This window comes from Sparus aurata, chromosome 6 (assembly GCF_900880675.1).
Source record: "Sparus aurata chromosome 6, fSpaAur1.1, whole genome shotgun sequence".
In the NCBI taxonomy this organism is placed as follows: Eukaryota; Metazoa; Chordata; class Actinopteri; order Spariformes; family Sparidae; genus Sparus; species Sparus aurata.
In genome coordinates, this window is record NC_044192.1 from 32,656,995 (window position 1) to 32,675,669 (window position 18,675).

At 42.4% G+C, this 18,675-nt stretch overlaps 2 protein-coding genes across 4 annotated transcripts in view; one reads left to right on the forward strand and one right to left on the reverse strand.

The window, feature by feature from the left end:
• The window catches only part of phactr3b (phosphatase and actin regulator 3b), a 56,935-nt gene extending 46,302 nt beyond the window's left edge, over nt 1–10,633 (forward strand). For all 3 annotated transcript variants that reach the window (XM_030420797.1, XM_030420798.1, XM_030420799.1), the window contains exons 9-13: nt 6,129–6,184; nt 8,056–8,117; nt 8,339–8,479; nt 9,572–9,648; nt 10,101–10,633. In XM_030420797.1, the coding sequence (XP_030276657.1) occupies nt 6,129–6,184; nt 8,056–8,117; nt 8,339–8,479; nt 9,572–9,648; nt 10,101–10,116 (352 nt within the window). In that variant the 3' untranslated portion in view covers nt 10,117–10,633. The remainder of the gene's footprint in view (nt 1–6,128; nt 6,185–8,055; nt 8,118–8,338; nt 8,480–9,571; nt 9,649–10,100) is intronic.
• A 3,511-nt stretch (nt 10,634–14,144) lies between these two features.
• On the reverse strand, nt 14,145–17,943 carry ppp1r3db (protein phosphatase 1, regulatory subunit 3Db). Its single transcript, XM_030420537.1, has 2 exons — nt 17,495–17,943; nt 14,145–17,298 (listed from the first exon to the last, which is right to left on the reverse strand). The coding sequence occupies exon 2, from the start codon at nt 17,276–17,278 to the stop codon at nt 16,355–16,357; it is 924 nt and encodes a 307-aa protein (XP_030276397.1). The 5' UTR covers nt 17,279–17,298; nt 17,495–17,943; the 3' UTR covers nt 14,145–16,354.
• Nucleotides 17,944–18,675: the final 732 nt, after the last annotated feature.

Sequence of the window (18,675 nt, forward strand, 5' to 3'; positions counted from 1 at the left end):
TATCTCAGGCTTTAAATAAACAGCTACAGGGTACATAGAGTGTACATTTGTTCTCCCAGCCCGGCCTTTGTCCATCTCTAGCATTGATTCTGGCTTACCAGTCGTCCATAGGGAGTGTTCATTATGCAAACGAAATGGATTTTTAAATAGGGTGCATGTGCTATTCTAGCTAATGGATGTCCACTTTTTTTTTTTTTTTTTTTTTTTTTTAATGAAATCAATGTTCAGTCATTTCAGGACAGTAAGGGTTCTTCGAAAGGACAAGACATTAAATGTCTAAATAGCCATGCAATCGGGACGACTCAGCAGTGTTGGTCTGTTGGTCCATCCATCCGTTTATCAGCTGGTTGTATGGTCCATGATTTTGGTCTTGACTAAAATATCGCTACAACTGTTGTATGATAAATTAACATCATTTCGTCAACATCTACATGATAACATGTACAAAACGTGGTGTAGACATTCATGGTCCCCAGGGAATTGTTCCTGATGATTTTGGTGATCCTCTGACTTTTCCTCATAATGTCATGATTTCACTGCAAGTTTGTACAAACATTCCTGTTCCCCAGAGGATAAATCCTCCTGATTTTTGTGATCTGGCCTCCCTTCTAGTTCCACCTGAATAATCTATTTAATCGATTACACATCTACAAGATAGATTTGCACAAGTATGGCACAGAGATTCATAGTCATTTAGCATGTTAGCATGCTGGCATAAATATTTACCTCAGATTGCCTGAATATCGCCTCACAGAGCTTCCAGCGTGGCTGTAGACTTATCAGAAAAGTAGTCTTGGTAGTTTTTTATTGATGGTAACGGAATATGTGCTTTAGCTTACGGAGTCACCTGAAGTCCCTTCAGTGTGAAAGTATAGGGTTATGTTCTCTAACAGTGAAGGTGGGAACATGCTATTTGAAGTTGCCTCCTCCTCCTCCTCACTGTGCTCCCAGCGGGTTGTTTGAGAGCCAGACATGATCTACCCACTTGATCTGTGGTCCTGTGCTAAAGGGCAAAGCCTTGGAGACAAACAACTGGCTACTGAATTGATCCTTGGTTTCATGTCTGAGTCTTTGAATGTGTCCCACTCATCTATCATCAATAGCGCGGTGAGCCTTTGAACAGGGGGAGTTTAGCTTTAGGTAGCTGGATGGCTCTTGTGTGTTTTACAGAGCCTCTTCATATCCATAATAGATATATGGATACAGTTTATATCCAAGACGCCTTGTCCTCATAACCGCCGTCTTTCATATTTATGTGACCTAGTAACAGTGGGAGACATCCAGGTCAGCACTTAAACACAACAAGTCCTGGACCCTAACCAAGTTACGTAAACACCAGGCTTCTAGTAGGCTACCATTAAAGAGGGTTCCTTTAATTATTCCTGGCAACTACCCCTAACTGCCCCCCCTGCGCCCCTCGTCCCCCAGGCCGTCCTGGGCGCACTCAGACTCCACATCCGACTTTGGCACTCCTGTCCTCGGGCTCTGTCACTGAGGGGAAGGAGCGAGGAATTAGGACACACCTCAGTGGGCAGTAGCAGGCCGCCGCCCGGCCCGTGGCGCCTGACTCATCCCATTCTCCTCCACTTTTCATGGGCTGACATTCCCATCAGCCCCTGCTCTTACAGGCAGCTCATTGCTTTGACATGCTGGTGAGTTCTCCAACAAACGAGGAACTTTTACCTCTGACCAAGAAGAGTGGGTGAGCACTTGTGAAGCGCGAACGGCTGCAGGAGGCTGTGACTAAAGGCCCAATAGGATCGTTGTTGGTAAAATAGAAACAGGCTGACTCACCTCGGCTTTTCTGGTGTTTTGGATTTTGTTTTTGCGTTAAATCCAAAGCACTTTAATTTCTTCATGTAAAATACAGCCATCCTTTTTTGGGGTTAAAGACTTTGGCTGCAGCAGATTTGATTCACTCTGTGAACTGAGGCTAATGCTATTGACCTGAACTGTGTTCCGCTGCAGACCACACATCCCACTATAGCTCCATTCCATTTAGCACATCGACTCCCCTCAGCTTCCATTACTGCCAGGTCTGTGGTCCTGTTTTGTAAGCCCTCACTGGTCCTAGTTACAGCTGAAGCAGTCATGGGGCATGGGGGCTTATTTTAGATCTGCACTTTAGGTGCCATCATGTTCAGGGCTGTGGACAAAATGCTGCAGCTTTTAAAAGGTTTTCCATGATTTTGTCTTTGTCATAGTCTGAGCTCAGCCATTGAAAGTCAAATACAAATTGGGTATTATGTCTGTTGGCAGAATTATTCATAACGCCATCAGAGCAGAATTACAACATGCTTTCAAAATAACAACTGTGATGAAAACCAGCCAAGTATCTCTCGGAATTAGTTGTGCACCTCATGATGTAAGTATGTCCATTGCCTAGCATCTGACGGTCATACAGGAAACCAGAGTTCCTCCATCTGTGACAGACCTGCCATTAAAAGGTACCCTGTGGGCAATTGGTGGGCAAGTTTTCTTGGCCATCAAAGTCCTTAAATATTGAGTATCTGCTAATACCAGTTAGGGCCTGGTACTTGTATTTCCCTAAAGACAGATGCCCAGTATACAACTTCAAAATAAAACTTCCTCCATCCTGAAAGAAACTAGATAAATGTAGTAGAAAGAGTCCAAAAGTCCCTATCAGGACGAGGTCCAGGTTAGGTGTTTCATTGCTGCCCATAACTGCGCCCATGTGACCAGGATTGAAGCATCTTGAGAAGCAAGTCGTCAATAGTGACTGTTTTAAGGAAACAGTTATCTTTAAGCCAAACCCCAATGTGTTTCTAAACCTAACCAAGCAGTTTTGCGACTTTATTGTAAAAGTGTAACTGGACGTTGCATATATGCTGTTGCCAGCTTGGCCAAGGACTAGGAACATGTTGTTTTCATGGATAGGCGAGGCAAAGCACTACAGCGGTACGATGCACCGATGGGTCTTTTACACAGCTTTGCACGTTATGGTCATGTGGCAAGAAATGTAACTAAGCTCAGACAAAGGTGGTGAAAAAGAAGAACACAAAGCTAACAAACACAGACATAAAGAATGCAGGTCTTCAGATACTCTTGTGTGTTGCTGTCTGTAATGTCTATACAGATAAAAAAATTACTGATGTAGATTAAAAAACATAGAAAGGAGAATAAAAAAACGGGCTTTGAGTTGTTTTTGTAGTTTAAAAGATTATACAGTCGAGCTTATTTAAAGCATAGATGTATCGATGGCAAAACCCCAGTCACATTTTTTCTAACTAGACTTGGGAGGAGCAATTTTAGAGGACAGTAAGTACTTCAGGGATCATTTTGACAATTTAAAGAAAATGCCATGTTACTCTGCTGTGAACAAAGACTTCAAAACTGTGTGTTCACCTCACTAGTTTGGAGGGTAGGGGGGTTGTCCTGCTCATAAAAAAAGACATTGTGTTCCCACTAAATGAGATGTCCCTTTCCCGGTCAGCACTTAAAGCCCCTGTGCTGGTCAGAACAACATCTGATCTAATTTTCTGCTCGGTGTACGTCGTCCCTGCTGTGGGTGTGAATCATAGTTTTCATCTCCTAACAGTTAGAGTGTGAATACATTGTGGTCTGACCCTTTTTTGCTTGATTATAAAAGTGGACTTTATTACAAGCTCACACCTTTTTCTCAAGTGATTCGTGACAGCTTGTGATTAATTCTGCCTTACAAAGCAAAACAGCAGGAGTTGAGAAAAATAGAGTTTATTGTTTTTAGGCTGGCTGGCAAACTGGGGAGCAGATAGGATTATTTTAATACCTTTTTCATGCCTTTTTGAGCTGATTATTTTACCCAAAGAATAAATGTTGTATATCCCACATGATAACAAAAAACTGTCCATACTGCTCTTTAACTTTATTAGAATAAGCTTTATTTGAATTGTTTATCGTCCAGAGCTGAAATATATATATATATATATATATATATATATATATATATATATATATTACAATAGCTACTGCCTCATTTAGTTATGTAGAATAACTAACTGCATTACCAAGATGTCAGCTCATCAAAATTATATTTTTTAAGACAAACCTTTTTTTTTTTAACAGTAGGATAAGTTAGTTTTAGCATCAGAGGGCTAGCTCAACAGTTTCAGTTTTTTTCATTTCCTGTAATACATGAGTTTGAATAGGATTCCTACGAGGCTGTATAAGATGTTTCTTCAGTGCTGTCTCAACAGCTGTGTGGCAAATTTAGTGGCAGTGAGTGTGTTGGGGGTGGGGAGGAGATTTTTCTTGGAAAGTCATGTGAGGAATCCTAAAATTCAGGTGATGTGGAATGCTGAGGACTAATCTGGGTGTGCCAAACCTCCCTATCTTTTTAAACATGTAGGCTGCATACATTTAACACATGAATACAAATTCCAGCATCCGTGTCTCTGTTTCCATTTCGTCCTCGTCCACATGGCTACATCTATACCACCATGTGACGTATAACAAGTTATAGTCATTGAGAGTGCTGAAAGCATTAGTTGAATCACAAATGAGCAATGGTAATCAATTAATCATCTGAGTCATTAATCAAGCAACACAAATGCCAGAAACATGCAGGGTTGAGGGTCTCAAATGTGAGGATAGTTAACTGCTCTCTGGATTATATCTCTGTGACTCACCTATCTTTAAAATTAAGGGCAGCCATTAAATATTTAGACTACTTTCCCTGCTGATGCGCAGCTGTTGTGGAGAATCATTATCACCTCAGTAACACATATATGGCATTTGTGTATACTACTATGATTCAGTACACTGTGCATTTGCTTTATGAAAAAGAAAGGTGCGCTCTGTAAAGCTGGGCCACCTGTCAAAAGTCGCTCCAAACAGGCGGAGCAGCATATCACCAGGCTAACCACCAACTACTGCTCATTAGACTCTTTGCCGTAGCTTTCTTTGGCTGCAGCTGCTAGCTACTGTTAGAAACTGTGTAAAACCTTGGCGAGTTGTATTGTTGGTGTGTTTCATTTACCCTGGAAGGCGGATGGCAGAGCTGGGAGTGACGTCAAACCAGCGCCGAGTGCGTCCCAGTACAACGTGTAGACCGGTTCCGGTCAGGTTAGCCATTTGTAGCAATACCAGCTGATAACAGTGTATCAGCCTACACAGTATGTGCATAATGACACCAAAGCAACATGTCTACAGATGGAAGTTGGACAGTACTGCGCGTAAGACCGGTTTAAAAGACACAAGAGAGACAGGAGTGCAGATAAACAGGATATTAATCTACGGCTTATGATAAGCGAAGCCGCCATCTTGGATCTAGAGTTGGGTGTTGGTGAAATGTAGATAGATAGATAGATAGATAGATAGATAGATAGAACAAGATGCAGTTTTATTTACAGAGATATTAATTTAAAGTGCAATACAGTATGTGTGTGTTTTTGAGAGAGCCTTGTAAAGTCTGGTGTCCACGTCGTACACATTGCACCTGTAACAGAGGTAAACCAGTGAGTGGAGCTGGGTTTTCCTTCTCTACAGTCCTGGTTCTGATGACGCTGACGGCTCCCTGCTGCAGCACTGTGTGCTCGCGTGTGTCCGCGCGCGCGCATGGGGAATGTCCTCCTCAGCCCAGCCTCTCCACCTCCCCTCCTCCTCCTCCTCCTCCTCTCCTCCCCTCCTCCTCCCCGCCTCGCATTAGTTGTGTGCATGTGGTTAAAGGCGGTGCTGCACCACTCACTCTCCTCACAGTAGTCTACAGCTCAGAGCGCTCAGCATCCTCCACCCCGCCGGGACTCCCACCGCCGCTCCGCTCTCGAAACTTCACGTCACCGCTCCTGGAGCATTAAAACAAGATTGTTTTTTTTCAGGGAAATCCTCCCTTGTTTTTTCTTCTCGACTACACTGGCTCTGTCGCGTGCTTTTAAACGCGCAGCCTGACTTTCTTCCCGATGTGGAGCCTTAAATGTTCTAAAGCCAAAACCAGCCGCTGTTTGGACTCGAGGTGGGACGCGGTGTTTGCGTTTTGGATGTGCGGATCTTGGCGCTCTGCACACCGGCTCAAGCATCCAAAGTGCTAGTAGTAGTGAGGAGACTGAACGGACTTTGGGGGTGGAAGAAAGACACCCCGGCAGCGTGGGAGGGAAGATGGTCCAGAATGTAATTTTAGTGTTTTTCCGCAGGAGACTGAGCCAGAGGCCGGCCGTGGAGGAGCTGGAGAGCCGGAACATCTTAAAACGTGAGTAGTTGAACTCTTGACACAGGTCTATAATGCCCGAATGATGTGGATTATCTCTGATGATAAGCCTGCACTCTATTCCGTGTGTGCCACTTCGCAGAGATTAAGACGCATCTGACCGTAGGACGCGCCGCTGGATTTATGTACAAAATATGCTTTTCATTTTGAAAAAAAAACAAAAAACCGTAATAATAACATAAAACATAATATTGTGATCGTTATTCATATAAAACATCACAAACATAGTTCAGGCCTCATCGACAATAGACTGGTGTGACGTGGGCGTATTTCAAAATAAGAGGTTCACACTATTTCATCATCACGATTGATCATTGAATTATTATGTAGGTTTTTTAAAAGATATTTTGATAGTTGAAATAATAAGAGTCATTACGCTATTATTTAATTTGTGTGTGGCAGAAAATTTACATTTTTTACTAATAATGCATAATAATAATAATAATAATAATACATTTATTTTATATAGCGCTCTTCAAGGTACTCAAAGAGACATTTTACAGGATAAAAAGCAAAAGAATAATCCGCCTCGTGCTTGTCACATGTGAGGATTTCCTTTTTCTTTTGTTGTTGTTTTTTGTCACTGTAGATGAGATAGGCTATCTGTGGGTTACGACTATTGTTCAGACAAAACAAATCAATTTGAGACATGACCTTTGGCTTTGGATGGACTTTTTAAAGTGGTTTCTGACATTATGGACCAATTGGGAAAACAACAAATGGCTTGATTATCAATGCAGTTAGTTGCGACCCTACTTTATGTTTTTTATATATATACACATATTTTCAATAATTGACAGATTACTTTTTGTCCACTAAATGATACAGCCCTGCCTACAGATCCCCAGAGCTGATGAAATATTTTTCCTGCTGTTTTGACCTCACATTTGAATCCTTAATACTTGAGCTCCCTGTTGCAGCAAATGCACTGCTTTATTCAGAAGTATAAGGTGTCTGGGGGTGCCATTAGCTCAGTTGGTAGCGCGGGTGTCCCATGTACAGAGGCCTTGTCCTCGCTGCACCGACCCCGGGTTTGAGTCCTGGCCTGGGGCTATTTGCTGGGTGTCACCCCCCTCTCACCCTGTCATCTCTGAAGCTGTCCTATCAATAAAGCCATACAAAGGCCAAATAGAAATGAATAAGGTGTCTGATTGAGGCACATCAATCTGTGAAACTAGTCTGTAAATCTAGCCGAACTGTCCAAACAAAGCAGGACAATTATAAAACAGCCACACGAGGAATGAAGTCCCACATCTGAAGTGGGTCCCTGTTGAGACGGGCCACCTGTGAGCTCTGAGCAGCTGTGTGTTTCATCACTGACCCCGTCTCTCTCAGCACAGGGAGATGTGTTCTAAAACCAGACACACCTCCCTCCGCCGCCAGGACGCCACATTCATTCCTCCACTCTCCAAACCACTAACAAAAAGCAACTCATCAAACAAACTCTTTTTTAAGCGTCCAAAAGGTTCAAAAAGTTATGAAAAAACAAAAGGGGGTGACATCCTTCTGTCTTCTACTGTATCTTATTAAGATGAATGTTATTAGTGCTCCCATCAGACCTCGTCTCACTCTTTAACTCAGCACTGCTCTGGAGTTTAGCCAGTCAATGTTTCCTGTCCTCAGCACAGTTGCAGACTGGCTCATTTATTCATCGACTGTGAGGAGGATCAGACATATTAGCTCTGTTAATCACAGACTTCATCAACTGTCCGATCCATAACAGAAACCAGGGGCAGGGTATTTACCTGACACTTGGTGCCGTGACCGAGCGTCTCAAAAAAGGCTAGATATTCTTGATTAAAGTGAAAAAATGATTTTTTTGTTCATGATATTTGTCTTTTTTGTGTCAACAGAAAGAAATGACCAGACAGAACAGGAGGAGAGGAGGGAGATCAAACAGCGGCTCAACAGAAAGGTAGGCGACCGCACGGATCTGGACACTTTCCTCGAATTTCATCCATTTAATCCCACATTTGGCGGACACACCAGCCCTCACGGGGATTGTCAGGCAGCCAAAATATAGACCTTAATACCCAACCTGCTATTGAATTTAATATTGAGTTTCTAGCAGCAGTTGCTCTGCTGATTGAAAGGCTTTGATCAACAGAGGAGCTGACAGATATGTTTCCTCTCCAGCTGAACCAGCGGCCGACAGTGGACGAGCTGCGGGACAGAAAGATCCTCATTCGTTTCAGCGACTATGTGGAAGTGGCCAAAGCTCAGGACTACGACAGGCGGGCCGACAAGCCATGGACCAGACTGTCAGCTGCTGACAAGGTAGCTAAAGGAAATCATCTCAGATCAGCGCTGACCTTTTTATACAGTCAAATAGTGCAAGAACTTGATTCGCTGGCCATACTCTGACATCTTTATTAAATACACCTGTGTCAGCCTCTCTTCAGAGGTTTTCTGCAGATCTTGAAAAGAATGCATTAAATCGTCTTAAATTTGACCAACAAAGGTGGGCTAAGGAGATGTCGCACACTGCAGAAGGCTGTTAATCACTGTCACTACTGCTAGCTGCAGCAGCGAGGAAGCTCCTCGTCTCACTGAGTGAACATTTAAGCCAAACCATGATCATTTTTGATTAGTGAAAGCATCCATCCAAGTCGTGCCACTTGTGTAAGTCTAGTTTGCATTCATTTAATTGTTACAGAGAAGCGCTGTAAGATTTGATAAGAAATAATTGTAGGGTTAGGGTTAAACAGATATTCCACATTCTATGTGGTATTGAAATAGTCTGAAAGTTTACCCAAAAAGGAATGGTCACATCATGTTTTGTTGGCCACCAAACATTTCCGGAGCAGATGACGTTAGAAGGGGCTTATATGGCTCCATACAGGTTGTCTGACATAAACCAAGTCTCTGGAAGCCCAGAGATCCCAAACTGATGTTATTTACACCCTTTTTAAGCAGAGATCTTCACTGTAGCTGCTATAAGCATTAGCACACACCCTGTCTGAAGTGGGTGCACAGGCTTGGAAAGTGCAAATAATGTTTTTTCCATCAGCGAGTTAGTAGATAATGACCTACATTTCATTTTTGGGAGAATGTATCCTTCAAAATCTCTCAAATGTAACTCGGCGAACGCTGCAGAGAGACCCTGTCTGTCATGAGAGACATTTCTAACATCGAACACCTCCTGGTTGGCGCAGACATTGGTTGTGGGTGTGAAAAAGGGAAAAGTGCTCATCAAGGCCGCCTTTTCTTTGACACCAAACCCGGTCAAGCTTACCTAATCTGCACCTAAACAACAGATGTTTCTCTGTTTTCATAACAAACTCATTTGAGCTTCACCACCTGAGCAACTGCATGGGAGTATGAGGGGACACCCCTGGGTTTACGCTCTCTGTCACTTTTGTTCCGCAGGCAGCGATACGGAAGGAGCTGAACGAGTTCAAAAGTAATGAGATGGAAGTTCATTCTTCGAGCAAGCATCTGACAAGGTCAGTTTGAGCGCCTATTATATTCTCCTTTTTGTTTCTTTTTTGTCGTGATGTCTGAGAGGGTCAGTGTGACTTTGTACGAAAACTCAAAGGTGCATTATCCAACAGTTTCACATCAATGAGTGCACACCCTGCAGAGTAGGGTTTAAATTTAGCTGCAAGCAGGCCCCTCGAGATGGGAAAGTTGCACCCTTTTGCACCACCTCGCCACTATAATAAATGTCCGCATAAATTTAGCTTACGTTTTGCTTTTGTCAAGACGGGCTGCAGCTATAAAAAAACCTGAATTAGCTGGGGTGGTGCTTACGCAAGACCTCGTTTTTGCGGGGAGGCCATTGGCTAATACAGAGAGCACTGTCCATTGGGCTAATAATAGGCCTCTTGATTGATGAAGCGCTAGTATCTGAATATTTTGGCTCACAGTCCCCCCTCTTTCTTTTCCCCCACTGCAGGTTCCACCGGCCTTAGCAAGGTTTCTTCTGTGAAGAGTTGCTGATATCTGGTTCTGTCAGTGAAGACCTTGCACAGAGTCTTCCGAGCGCCCTGGCCCACAGTCAGTGGGCGTCCTGGTAATTGTGTCCAGCGAACCTTGGAGGCTATGTCTCTAGACGGGGACGCATGCTGCAAGCTCCACTCCTGCTCAGAGGAACATGACCTTAACCCTCACTTCACCTTGTCCGAGGAGCAGGAAGAATCAAGGTCATGTGTTCGCCATAGACAAGCAGAGACTTCTTTTTGTAAACAGACTCTTTTGAACGACGTCCTTTTTGATGCCACATGGGGGAAATGTGCATGTGACCGAGTCGACCAGTCCCACTCCAGTATCAGTAGTCACATCCCCGAGCTGTGTCTGAGTCTCACTGATTCAGTTGATGGTGTTTCATATCAACAGTGTAAACAGAAACCTTGTCTGTGGAAAAGACAAAAATCCCTTTGTAAGCACTATTTATTGTCTGCAAAATACAGGTTTTCAATTTGTAACAAACTGCTTGTTTGTCTTGTGTGCAAGCGTGTTCAAATCATACTTTAACATCGCAGAAATGCGTGATTTTTAAAAAGGTCGGATTCGGGGTGATGATCGCCGACGACACATCATAAACGGGTTGTAATCCTTTCAGATTTATCTCGTCACCTTCACGCTTAAGTAAGCAGATAATGTGGGAGCGGAGTTCACCTTCATCAGATCAAGCAGCAGTTAGTTTACGAATGCAGGCAGTGACCTGTTTCTTCTCATCACGCTGTGTGTTGTTCTCTAACAAATGAGGGCAGGCATAATTTGTCAGGTATTAAGCAGGTTAGTTCGGTTAAATCCCCCTAGTGAAAACGAGTTGATCACACCTGACCGCATTTAATATCTGATAACTGGCAGAGGGACAGGAATTAGAGGAACAAGCCTTTGTGTTTGACTCACTCTGACGTGGTGTCACACTTTATCCCTGAGCTTGTTGTCATCAGACAGACACATTCAAATTACAAGCCCTGTCATGTGAGGTCGCTGGAAAGCCTCTTTCAGAACCTCTTACCTGATATTAAATTCGGAAAAAAAAAAAATCTAACCAACCGTGATATGGTCACCTCTCTTTCAGGCATGTTCGTATTGGCAGTGTAGTTTTTTTAGCTTCTTTCTTTTACACCAACATGCCTGTTGTGAGTCACAGCCTCCATTTTGGCACTGGTGGAGGAACAGATGGCTGCTCCAGTTTAAATTGTGCGGTGATCAAGGACCGCTCGCTGTCTGTAGTAATGAAACGAGCGGCTACTTGCTGAGAGATGGTGGCCAGTCGGGGCCAAACTGCCCACTAACCTGTGGAGCTGCGTGGGAGGAAGTAGGGATGCTCTCACAGGCGAGAGGGGGATATCCTGACTTCCGGGTATCCCTCATATGGGTGGAGGCCAAGTGTTGAACATATGTTCAGTTTTGAGCTTACAGTAAGCGTGATGACTCTCTGGCTCAAAAATAGGCTATGGATCATAAATCACGTCATGATTTGGATCATTTTCTTTTTCCATTAGACTCCGGAAAAACACAGTAATAGCAGTAATTTAGCTGCATTGCATGACAACAATACACGTAACTGTTACTCTCCGAGCACCCTTGGGTGTTATTTTTAACCACACATTAACTTCATATTAAAATGTAGCTCCAACAAACGCATTTTCATGAGGGGAAATCAGTCGCACACTTGAGACTCACAACAAAGAGCGACACAGTTCTTTTATTCCAAAACACACCGGCCATAATGGTGATTTAATGATGTAACTCATAATCGCTGGGAATAATGATGCATCCGTTTTTTTTACATTTCAATCCCAGCCAGTCCCACGAGAAAACGTCACTGCTGAGCATCATGTCGGCTCCTAATATGGTGCCTTCTTCTTATATAACTACCGGCAATAAGCACAAGATGACAGCCCCAAATAAAGGCACAGCACTGCAAGGCTGCATGGATGTGTGCCCCGACAACACACTGGCGTGACAGCTAAGACTGTCGGTGACGAACATCTGTGCAAACGAGCGCCATGCTGGAGCGATGAAACCCAGGCAGCCCCCCAAGTAAAGAGGGCATGTTTGTGTTTGTCTCTGGTGCAACTGTGAAAAGGTTCAGAGGATATAATTAAGCCTGTACGCACGAAGACTCTCTGCAGTTTATTGTGATGCACGTGCCTTTATCCACTGCGCCCAACAATAACCCGCTGCAGTGGAAGAAGTCATAGTCTGTGAATCCAGTAATCACAAGCAAACCTACAGGAGCCGAGTGCATGAGACAACAGCAGAGGGTTATGTCAGAGCAACATGGCTCTACAAATCCTCCTGAAGGCAGATGGAGTTTTGTGAAACACTCTCAGGAATCCGTGATGAGATAATAAAGGCGAACCGTCCCATCACTGAATCCACGACCCAAATCCTACAATACAGTCTGTATTCATCATCACCGACGATGCTGTCACTTTAAGGATTCTGCTGATTCCATCATACACTCACTGTTCTAATGAATGCGTTCAGAGCAGCTCAACAAAAGGACTGATGTGTACAATGTGCTTTTATAAAGTTTCTTAGTTGGAATTGTTAGGAAAGCAAAAAGCGGTGGAAGGATTTACAATTTTGAGGTCCCCGTGCCTTTATTGAGTGTTTACATTTGAGGTTATTTCCCACTTTTTTCTTTCTACCTTTCAAAGGGAACTGTACTTCTTGCTCCACCACACTTATTTGACAGACAATAACTGTAAAAAATGTAAAACTGGAATACTGATTTTGCGTAAATAACACATGCTATTATATTATGTGAATATAACAGCGCAGATGCTAGGCCATGTGGATCTTAAAGTTGTTCTTTTAGTACGCTTGTACAGTTTTGAGAACTGACCCTCTGGTCATCTCTCTACACTTATGGTCAATATGCTAAAAAAAAAAAAAAAAGAGACAAAACACACAGTAAACCGAGTTAGAGATGAATTTATTTGATAACATTATTATTATTTTGATTTATATTGTTATGGTGAATTTGTCTGACCATGATAACCCTGTAGTGAAAATCAGATGTGACGGCCTATTTGACAGTTATAGTTACTAGTTATGGTACATTGCAGATTAAGATTCTACATAAAACATATCAAAACTATACATTATCAAACAACCAATTGCCAAACTGTATAAAAAGTAGCTAAACTCAGCTCTACCTTAATAATCTGACAACATCATAACGTGGATACATCTGAACGCAGGGCGTTTACTTGTATCATAGTATTTTTACACTTTCACTTCTACTTTGGGGACCTGAATGCTTCTTCCACCCCTTAAAAAGATGTAAACACACCTTGACATGTCCTTTGAATGGAACATGTACGGTGCTGGATTTGAACAATGGTGCCATCTAGTGTCCAATAAGCGCAACATCCGACTGCTTCAAGTTACACATGGAATCGTTGGCGTTCCTAAAGCGAGTGGTTGATGACTGTTTGGTGTTGCAACAGCGCTGCACTTAAGTCACCAATGTGCATGCACACTTAGCACATCATAGGATATGAATCCACTCTTTTGAAACCCTAAACAGTTATTTAGAACCCATAAACTGTAATGACAGGACACATTTATACATCAGGGGTTTGATTCAAAACCTTAAATCTACATTTTTTTTTGTTTCCCAAGAGATCATAACTGAAGATGATGTATGGGCCTGCCGTACAGTTGTCACAGATGTGAACAAATCATCTAAAGAAATGAAAGAAGTTTGTAATGAAAGAACTGTAAAAGGATATTTTTCTTTAGTGTTTTTGTCTTTTAGGTAGGGCCATACTTTTGTCCACATTTGGATCATAGATTGAGCCTTTAATGAGCAACTTTATTTTAGTTTTCTCTGACTGATGGAGCATGGATTAAGGCTTGACATGCTCAGTAACGTTTTGGGTCTTCGGATAGCTGCTATCATGTTTAAAGCATGCCATACAGCTGCAGTGAGTAATGCAGATGGAAGAATGCCCCGCTACGAGCCAAATGCCACGCTCTGCCAGAAAGTTGTCTGGAATCCGGCCTCTGATATCAGTGGAAACTTTTAAGTGAAAGGTCAGTGCTGTGAGGAATCTAACAGAGCTGGCCACAGTGCAGCAGAGGAGCCGACATTGCTCCCCTGCAGTCCTCTTCCATTAACAAAACAAGCTCCAGAAGAATGAGGTCAGGCCCTGTCGATCCCAGCTGAAGGTAGAATACCAACAAACAAGCCGCGCAGGTTGCCAGCGGATCATTAAGTCGCCTCGTTGCCGTGAAATCAGGAAAATTAGGGATTTGTAGTCTCGTGCTAATTCTGTGTTGAGAAACAACAATAGTGGCTGTCTACCTCTAGACTGTCAATCATTAAATTGGGTCACCAGACTTGCCAGTGGGCCAAGTCAGCAAATTCTTTTGTAGGTCTGTACAGAGGTGGCAGGGATTTAATCTAAATAAAAGCCTAGCAGGAACGTAGAAATCCTTTCATGACTTGAAGCAGACCGTAATGGATTAAAAAGGGTACTCGACCCAGTTTACCTCATCAAACGTATTGATTTTTGTGACGATATGCTAATTTTGAAATTTGACGCCAGCAAGATGTCACAAAACGAGTTGGGACAGGGGCGACAAAGGACTGGGGACGTTTTGGAATGCTCCAAGAAATACCACCTGTTTTGAACATCACACAAATAAACAGGTTCGCTGGTGACAGGTGACAGTGTCGTGGTCGGATATGAAAGAGGCATTCTTGAAAAGCTCAGCCACATTCTGTTTTGATTTACGTTTTACACAGCATCCCGACTTTAAATTGGAGTTGTACACTTGAATTTCAGTTTACTTGCACCACTGTGACTGACGATTTTCTCAGCTTTGGCCAGAGACTTATTTTCAACAGAAAAACAACATTTTAAAACTGAATGAGTGGTTGGTGAAGTGCTTCTGGGTTAGTGTTAGGGTTGCTTCTCAGTTGCATTGTGACAAAGGCATTTTTGGAGCTTTGCACCCCAATTAGATTGGTGGCATAGTTGTTTTGGCGTGAGCTACACATTTGTGGTGAAGATAAGCAAATATTGATGTTCCGCTGCATGCATTCTAATGTGTTATATCAAACCATAAGGATGCATTAGAAGCTGAATTGTAATGCAAAATGAGAACAGTGGTATATTTTCTTGCAGATGCATCTTTATCCTTTGACCACTCTATAATTGTTTACACTATTTCTCTTGTGTTGAAGTGTTCATTTGAGTTCTTCCTGGTTAGCTACTTTATTACAAGAGAACTCCAGAATTCAGAATGTTACTAAATGTACAAGGCGCACATTAACATATAAGCAGAATTTGATCATAAACTTTCCCAAAAAAACTAACAAAACAAAAAAACCAAACCATACAATATTTGCCTTGAAATGTATTGGAGGAGAAGTACTGTGTAATGCTTCACATTTCATATTAAGGTCCCTGTAATCAGGGATGGGTTATAAGTTCCTTATAAGATGACATTAATATAATAATAACATTAATAAGACCATATAAGTGTTAATTAGCATTTTCAATATATTTATTGTTATACACTGCTTAACAATATAAAAAGCCTTGTGTGTTTCTCATACCTCTTTGTAATTACATTTCAATTTACCTATAATGTCACTGTCAAACCTTAACTAGCATAAAATTAAGTTAATACACCTTTTATCATGCATTTATCATGCTAATTGATCCAAACAAGAACAGCCGTGTTAGGGACCTCTTCAATTTCCATTTATTAACAGTTTATTATGGATCTTTATCAATGTTCTTAATAAACTGGTAACAAGGTTCTTATATGTGCTTTCGAATGTCTCCTAATCTTACAATAACCATGTTCATGATGCTGTTATTAACACGGAAGTAGTCTTATTGATGGTAATAAGTTTCCAATGAGGACTTATAAGGGCTTTATTACCTATTAACTAACATTTATTACAGCAGCAGAGTCTAATGTGTAAATGTGCTCATGTTAATATATGTGCATTTCCCCTTTTTTTTAAATAAAAAAAATGCATTACAAGGACCTTGACATGAAGCATAATCAAAGTGCAGTATGATGTGGTACAGTATGTCAAAACTGTAGAAACATGGAATAAGTAAAAGGGAAACATACTTCTAACAGTTACAGTGCAGTATAATACTTGTCACGTATATCTGATGGCATATACCAGGTGTGTCAGCCCCACTGTGTGGACGCTCAGGTGAAATGCAGCATGCTGTCCTCACACTCTCTCGGCACAGTCACCTTGTAGCTGTGGCATGACAGCTTGTAATTGTGTCCATTGTTGTTGTCCCAATAATTAGACCCTCTTACATGGTAGCAGATGGCAAATTCTAAAATGGCTCCTGGCTGCAAAATGAAGGGCGGGACAGGCAGGCGAAACTTGAAGATATCCGTTTCTGGAACGTCACACTTGGCGCTGTACCCGCTGGATACCCAGGATGCTGTGGTTTCTGTGAGGGTCCTCCAGTTGGTGAAAGAGTAGCGCACTGTGACCTTTTTCTCAAAAGCTAAATTAATGACGTGTAAAGTCCCTGTTATCCCCTGATCTGAACACAGGACCTGCTCCAGACACACACTCTGAGAGCAGAGACGCTTCAGGAAGTCTGGCTGAGCTCCCATGTTCTCAGGGAAACAAGGTTTGAAGTAAGGCAGGGAGAGCTCCAGTGACTTCCCGAAAGCCAGCTCGGAGCTCATCAGTAGTCTGAACATAACATGTTGGGGTATCAGGGGGTGCTCCTGAACTTTGAAGACTTTAACCTCCTCCAACTCGATGCCCAATGAATCGACAAAGCGTACCTGCAGGCTCCTGAGTTCCCTTTTCCTCTCTGGTAAGGAAGGAAGCGACTGAGCTCGTCTCCTCATGATCGCCTTGGTCGGGGGATCGCTGGGTGAGGTCTGCTTTAAGCTGGGCTCCTTTACTGGGAGAGCTCTAGGACCTGGAGGGCGGATCCGCACCGGGGCTTTGGGAGTCTGAGGCTTGGGATCGTAAATGTCCCGAAGACGGATGGTAGTCATTTTGGTGGTGGTTACGCTACTGGAGCCACTGATGAACTGAGTCTGGGTCCCACTCTTCTCACCAGAACCTCTCTCCTTCCATTTCTCAAAAGCCCCAGCCATGATCTTCACTTTAAACACACCTTGAGAAACAAACCAGCCAATGCATAACCTAATCATATACAGTAGTTTTTCAAACTGCACATGCAAAGATCCTTTTACAATCTGTAGTTTTATTCACACAAAAAATAATCATTTGAGAAGACATCAGTCAAAGGATTCAAATCTAATGCAATACAAATGATGCTGCATGCTAAACATGTTCAAGATATACCAAACCTTTAGAGCAGAGACTTCTGGTCTTCCGTTGTTGAGCTAGCCTCCTGCATCGACCTTGTTCAGTGTCTGCGAGCAACACTGCTACAAACCCAACTGCCACTAGATGACAGACAAGAGCCTGCCTGTCTGCCAGCAAATGCCAGTGTGACTCCACAGGAAACCAAACATCTTGAGCAAAAAATAATGACTCAGTCGTAAGCACTCGACAGCAGATGATCTAGTAAGACTTGATGAACAACACGCTCCTTTGAAGCGAGTGAGCAGTTACCACAACTGAAACCGGGTCTGGTGACCAAACTGTGATCTATGGCAGCCAGGCTTTGAGTTCAGCCTTTGACATATAACATGAGACCTTAGCTCGGGATGGGAGGCGTAGAGTGAATATTTATAGCAGGTAGGAGTGGACTGTGTCTGTTCTCTTGAAGATGCCTTTATGGTCACTGACATGAAACCTGTTGTCAGAATACTAGAAGACTGTTTTGATTAGCAGCGACCAGAAAAACAACCAAAAAGCACCTCTGTGAAATGTACAACATTTAATTGTTGACATTGTGACCCAGTAATGTTTGAGTTTTTTTTTTTTTTTTTTTACATTCAATTTCAAGATGATTATACTGTGATGAGGTAATTTGGTGTTGTTTGAGCGGTGAATGAATAAGTTAAAAAGTGGTCATTGTGTCTATTTGGACATCTATACACACCCTGTGAGAGTCTACATAAACCTGCTGCATCCTAATCTGCAAGATCTGGTGTGTAATAACAAAAGATGAATAGGTAGGTGTGGTATTTACATGCATAAACGTGCTTAAAGTACGTCAAACTCACTTAAAGTTATAAAAAAAAATTTTAATACTTATGCGTTAAATATTTAAATTGCCTTCTTAAAACTATAGCGTGTAAATATGCAGTAAAAAGATGATTCAAGTCGTCTGACCTCCTGTTTATGCATATTTTGAGAGTAAAAATGCTGACTTGTGTTTTGTGGGAAGCTGAGGTATACTTCTGCCACCGGCTGTTTCACAAAAACTCATTCATGTTATTCAAAGTTACAGCACAAATGATGATGTAACCCATCAGCTTACATTTATCGACAACGCAGCCACTCGGTGCTGCATCAACTGACTAAACTGGAACTTTTAACTCATGTCATTCTAAAATGGGAAACTCTCACCGTTAAAGCA